This window comes from Strongylocentrotus purpuratus, unplaced genomic scaffold (genome assembly GCF_000002235.5).
Source record: "Strongylocentrotus purpuratus isolate Spur 01 unplaced genomic scaffold, Spur_5.0 spur5_scaffold_12, whole genome shotgun sequence".
Classification (NCBI taxonomy): domain Eukaryota; kingdom Metazoa; phylum Echinodermata; class Echinoidea; order Camarodonta; family Strongylocentrotidae; genus Strongylocentrotus; species Strongylocentrotus purpuratus.
The window spans coordinates 19,806,334-19,812,578 of NW_022145597.1; the positions used below are offsets into that span (position 1 = coordinate 19,806,334).

The window sequence follows — 6,245 nt, forward strand, 5'->3', positions numbered from 1 at the left end:
AGGAACATTGAGATTTGTTGAGCTGAGTTTGATAACAAAAATCATGATAAAATCATTAAAATGTAATTAGTTTTTATATCTTTAGTTTTAAATGAAAAAATAAAAAGTATAAAAAGTGGAAACTGGAAAACCTCCATGTCACAGACAGAGAAGACACTTATCCGAGGAGACTCTGGCACTTCAAATAAATTTGGTTTGCTGAAAGTGTTTTGAGATCGAGATGGAAAAAGGAAGATTGTCTAAAGAGCTGAACATCATTCAGACATTCATTGCTACTTTAATGGGATCCGGTAACTTTGTCTTAGATCCTTTAAAAAAATCCTTGATTTAGCTCATGCTGCAATGATAATTATAAACCTTTAGGTCAGGAAGGAACCCCATGACTTTTACAAGCCGATCGCCTGCCTGATTATTAAGATATTTATGATTGAAAATCGAAAACAAATTTTGCGTTTGCCAAACGGTTTCATAACACTACACTCTATTGGGGAAAACGAATATGGTAAAATGGGTCACTCAAAGGTCTTTACTTTTTTGAGGCACTTCTTGATATTTTGAAGTGCAATTTTTTTAGGGCTTTAATATAACACCTTATCACAGACACTGATAACTTGTAGGGCCGTGCATCTCAGATTTAACATTGTTAAAAGATGCCTTTAAGTCTTGAACAAGCACCTATGAATACCATATCATCAATTCTACAGTTCTTTGATCTGCTGTAGATGTTCATTTGTTATCAGATGAGCATCACTGCACTGCTCCTACTTTTGTACTGTATCAGATTCTGAGCCCTAGATGTATGACATGGCATCACTAAGGGCAATGAGGTAGATGATCACAGGACTGGGTGTACTCCATCTCTACCAGCTTGCATGCTATCGCCTCTCTGCAGACAACTACACGAGGGTTTTGATGAAAATGCTCGGTCATTGGACTGAGAAGTACGTTCTTGATCTCTTCATCATGAAGCAGATGATGACAATATTGGTAGAGCTCACGATCATTGACTCTTGTAACTCTCTTAACTTGGTCTTGGCATGCTTCATCATGTACTCGTACCTCAATATGGCCTGACAATAATGCCCATGTTGACAATGGTAACACCGGTCGTCATTAAACAGAGTGTTTTCAAGTTCTCCATGATCATCTTAGCAAGCTCCGATCGTCACAAGCTGGGACTTCTTTGTACATGAAAATGTCCATCACGAACAACAAGCTAGTGATCAATGGATGGAGAATTATTTTCTTGCTCTCAGCATCAGCATGGTATGTGCTATGGTTGGCACACATGAAGCAGAATGACGACGACAACGTCCCCATCACAAAGACACCCCTGATCATTGGACTGTAAGCGTTTTCTTGATTTCCGTGAGTTTCGTCTTAGCATGCTCGAGTCTGTGTATCGCCATCTGGGCTTCTTTCTGAGCCGAGTAACTAGATCCCTCGTGGGGCTGTCCCGTCGATACCTAAAATTGTGAAAATAAGATCGAATTGATCAGCAAAATGTTGATAACAAAAGAATATCTAAAAGAAAGTAATAAAGAACATTAAATACTCTGAACTAGCAGAACAAATTAATCTCTGTGACTAGGTGCTGCCTGTAATTGTGTTTACATTTTTGCAAAGAAATAGATATCATGCCATCATGGTTTGCAGTTCTATTTAAACAATTATGTGTCAAACAACTTTGGCCCGAATTCACAAAGCAAGGTTTGAGCTCAAACCTCCTTTTGTTTCGCCAAACCTCCTTTTGTTCTTTACAAACCAGGTTTGTAAAAAACGCGTAAAACGCGTCATATGACGTACGAAAACCAAGGTTTGTCGACAAACCTCCTTTGTGAATTCGGGCCTTAGCTAGATGCCCCAATCCCCACCTATTTTTCAGATGTCTCTGATTGTATTCCATAAAATGCACAACATTAAAGCTCATCAGAAAACTGGTATTTTCATCAATGGATCACTACTACAGGACTAGAACTTAGAAGAACAATAATATGCCAAAGCCAAGGAGAGGTAAATCGAGCAATGGTATTAAAGAACATTATATTTTAATTGCAATTAGAGAAAGATATCTTACTCTTAGGGCGCGTTCATGCTTGATTTTGACGGCCAGAATCAGGCATCTGTTACGCGTTTAGTTTAAAACACGCTTGCGTTCATGCTCACTTTCGTAGAATCACCGAAAAAACGGCGATCACGATCGCCGATCGTAAACTCACAAAAAGATGCGTTTACAATTTGTAAACGCGTTTAAATGGGGTCAACGCACTGACCTCTAGTGGGTCTACGTAGCATGCGCACACAGGTTTGCGAATCCAGCTGAAGGCCACCCAAGGAGAACTGCCTTCAGAAGTAAGCATGAACACTACATCGTGGAACTGCGATCACGATGAGCGTTTACGATGAGCGTTTCAGATCGCTCATTCTGCCTTCAAAATTTAAGCATGAACGCAGCCTTAGTTAGGTTTAGGCCTTCAATTTCATGTATGGTACCTGGCCCTGACAATCATCGTTCTATGGGTGATGGGGGGGGGGGGATTTAGTCATGAATCAATGTAGATTTAACTAAGTTCCCCAAAACTCTTACCTGTGAAAGATAGTTGATCTGCTCCATGAGTCTCTTCTCAACAGCTTCCAATGTCTTTGCAAAGGTTTTGGTGTTGGAGTCAATCTGTTTCTCAACAGGTCTATCCTTGGACAGTTCTAGAATCACTTTTCCTGTCAATCAGAAGGAAAAAAAAGAAGAAAAAAAAAATCAGGAATTAAAATAAATATAGATAAAAAACCAATAAAGAGGGTCCAGACGCGGATCCAGGATTTCTTAGGAGAGGGGGCCCAAATTTTAAATTATGCGACCAGCAGTGGCGTAAGGAGAAAAAAGTTTTGGGGGTGGGGCAGACAAAAAAATCTGCATCACCCCACTTTTACATGCAGGTCCGATGAGCATATTTTTATACCTCATTCATGACACAGGCAGGTAACTAATTGATGAGGGGTCCAGGGGCGGAGCACCCAGAAGCTAGGGGGTCTTAGGCATTAAGATACTGTCAGATGGGGGGAAGGGGGCTCGAGGCCCCTGACATGTAGGCTTTTAAATAAGCATATTGTTTGCTAGACCGAAAGCTTCAGTCTCTATAATCGTCGGTTGTTCCACTGAGACTACGTCTGGCTCCACTAGACCTCCGGTTATAGAGACTGAACGATCGCCTATGCCAGCCTATGTTGAAGATATCACGGCTAGATTTTAGCCGCTAGGCCCCTCCCACAAACATGACAAACTTGCCACGGCCGTATTTGTTATGCCCCCAAAATCCCCCAAAATGTCATTTTACCTCGTCCATATCCAATTTTAAATTAGGCCTAGGCTATAATACATTGGTTCCACTTACTAATTTTATGGAAATAATCTGTTTAATGGTCCCTTTTAAGGAAATTATGGGTCAAAATCGACATCCATGTTGAAAATCTTGCAAGCCGTGTTAAACTCTCGCTGCCGTCAATCTCATCCCTTCTAGTCTACGCCGAAGGCAAAATGATAATGAAGGAAAAACTGTGCTCCATCTACACGTTCGTAATGGCGTTATCACAGTTTTTCCCTTCATAATCATTTTGCCTTCGGCGTAGACTAGAAGGGATGAGATTGACGGCAGCGAGAGTTTAACACGGCTTGCAAGATTTTCAACATGGATGTCGATTTTGACCCATAATTTCCTTAAAAGGGACCATTAAACGGATTATTTCCATAAAATTAGTAAGTGGAACCGATGTATTATAGCCTAGGCCTAAATTAAAATTGGATATGGACGAGGTAAAATGACATTTTGGGGGATTTTGGGGGCATAACAATACGGCCGTGGCAAGTTTGTCATGTTTGTGGGAGGGGCCTAGCGGCTAAAATCTAGCCGTGATATCTTCAACATAGGCTGGCATAGGCGATCGTTCTGTCTCTATAACCGGAGGTCTAGTGGAGCCAGACGTAGTCTCAGTGGAACAACCGACGGTATAGAGACTGAAGCTTTCAGGTCTAATTGTTTGCCTGACTGTAAATTTAGGAATTTCTCATTTTCCAAAAGATGCATAAAAAAGTATAACTTACTAAAAAGTGAGGAAAAATCTCCCAAAATTATGTCATTTCAGCAACATTTGTAAATCTTTTGTATTGAATTAGAAATAAACCATGTTTAAATCTTGTGGGGGGGGGGGCACCTGACCCCCCCCCCAATCCACAACTTGTTGCCGTGAAATTGCGAACTGATATCCCCCTTTTCTTTTCTTCTTCCTCTTTTTTTCCTTCCCTTTATCTCCTCTCTTCCTTCCTTCTCTCTTATTTTTTTGATGGGGGTTGGGGGAGGCAAGGCCCCTTTGCCCACCCCCCCCCCCTTTTCTTTTCTTCCTCTTCCTTCTTTCCCTTTGCCTTCTTTTCCTACTTTCTCTCTCTCTCTCTCTCTCTCGCTTTTTGTAGGGGAGGGGGGTGGGCGCAAGGCCTGCTCGCCCCCCCCCCCCCCCTGAATCCGCACCTGCTCAATGGAATGCAACCATTTTCTGATGAACTTGGGCATCGCCATGGGATTATTTATAGTTTATGCACAGTTCGAATAGCGCGGGCAGAATCACAATGGATGCACGCATTTGTATTCACATTTCCGTGTGCAAATTCCAGTGTGCGGCAACGTCAACGCAAAAGGCAAAGACACACTGCAAACCACGAACTCAACTCATCAATGTAATGTAGCAAACACACAAGTCTCTTTCAAGTCATAATAATGTCAAAAAGAAAAAGAATAAAATTATTATATTTTACCTGCATGTTGGACAACTAAGGCAATATCTGTTTCGATACTCTCCAGTTGCTTTAGTCTGTCTTCAAATCCAGATGACATGATGACAATTTTTATATCAACATGTGTTGTGGTGGAGATCTAGATAGCAGTAGTACATGAACGTTATCATCAGCGCGCGCTATATGCTAAGTGTATACTACATAGAGATTGAGTCCCTAGCTGGTAAGCTAGCTGAAACATTACAGTGCAGTGTGCAGTGAGGCATACGGAGGCATAATGATTACATTAGCTTATTGTAATATGGACGATTCCATTTGGACGGGGGTGTCAATCTCATTATATCTTGCAGGTGCGACGACCAACCTGGCTGGGACGATGGTTTCTTTTTACGGATATAGGAGCAAGGGCTTTAAAATAGGGGTGGGAGGGGTGAAATCAAATGCGATAAAACTAGGCAGAATTTGCCCTTCTAGTTTTTGCTACTTCGATAGCAACTATAGCCTTCAGAGTGATACCCTTTTCCCATCACTGAATTTTGAGAAAATCGTGAAGATCCACAATTTGAGAAAAGATGGAAGAGGAACTAATAAGAAAGTAAGAAAAAACGCTGGTAGATTATTTTGTTTTCTTAGTTGTCTTTACCTATAGTTTACCATTTTCTTTGATTTTTTCATGTGAGATATATGGCATGGGTTCACCAACACTATTTAAAACGCTATCCCTGCATATATAATTAAGTTATGTGTATTATAAATGTATACACAGTGGCATATATGTAAGTTTTTTTTTCAAGGTGGGGGGGGGGGGGGGGTTAAATTGGATTGCATGTGACCTTGCGGTGAATCAGCCAGTCGGGGGGGGGGGTAGGAGCAATAATTTTTTCTCGACGGGGGGAAGGAGGAGGTGAGGGGTAGTAGTCCTAGTGTTAAGATGTTGTTCAACACCCATCCTGCACCCCCCCCCCCCTCCCCTTGAGCAAAAAAAGGGGGAAAAAGGAGCTTTTAATTTTTTTTTGGTTTTTTTTTGGGGGGGCAGGGGGTCCGAGGCCCCTTCTCCTGGATCCGCCACTGACAGGAACATTGAGGGGGATGTTTACCCTCAAACACCAAACCCCCCCCCCCCCCCCCCCCCCCCCCCCCCCCCCCCCCCCCCCCCCCCCCGCGTTCGCGCCTTACCTTTTATTTGTAGGTATTTTGATCTAGCTGATGATTATTTTTCCCAACATCTATTAAAATCATAATTTGTTTAAAACTTTCCAAATTTACTGTACATTACACCCCCTCTAAAAGTTTCCAATTTTATATCAGATTTTAGCTTGCGCTGATGGAGAATATTTCTTTATCCCCTACAAGAAATAGAACAGACTGGGAATGGGTCACAATTAAGCCAATCGCAATCCTCGTTCTAGAAAGCTTGACCCTGTAATATTTACGTGGAGTGTTGGCCAATTAGACGAAGGCTACC

General features: G+C 41.8%; 1 protein-coding gene across 1 annotated transcript; it reads right to left on the reverse strand.

Annotated features, from left to right (window-relative positions):
• Positions 1–557: 557 nt before the first annotated feature.
• LOC587139 (mediator of RNA polymerase II transcription subunit 11) lies at positions 558–5,027 on the reverse strand. The gene is made up of 3 exons (XM_030982040.1): positions 4,802–5,027; positions 2,588–2,718; positions 558–1,466 (listed from the first exon to the last, which is right to left on the reverse strand). The coding sequence occupies exons 1-3, from the start codon at positions 4,878–4,880 to the stop codon at positions 1,338–1,340; spliced, it is 339 nt and encodes a 112-aa protein (XP_030837900.1). The 5' UTR covers positions 4,881–5,027; the 3' UTR covers positions 558–1,337.
• Between the last annotated feature and the right edge of the window lie 1,218 nt (positions 5,028–6,245).

Coding starts and splice junctions, on each gene's coding strand:
- LOC587139 (XM_030982040.1), bottom strand. CDS start 4,880: ATGTCATCTGGATTTGAAGACAGACTAAAGCAACTGGAGAGTATCGAA. Junction 2,719..4,801: donor CTTAGTTGTCCAACATGCAG/GTAAAATATAAT, acceptor TCTGATTGACAG/GAAAAGTGATTCTAGAACTG. Junction 1,467..2,587: donor AGATCAACTATCTTTCACAG/GTAAGAGTTTTG, acceptor TCACAATTTTAG/GTATCGACGGGACAGCCCCA.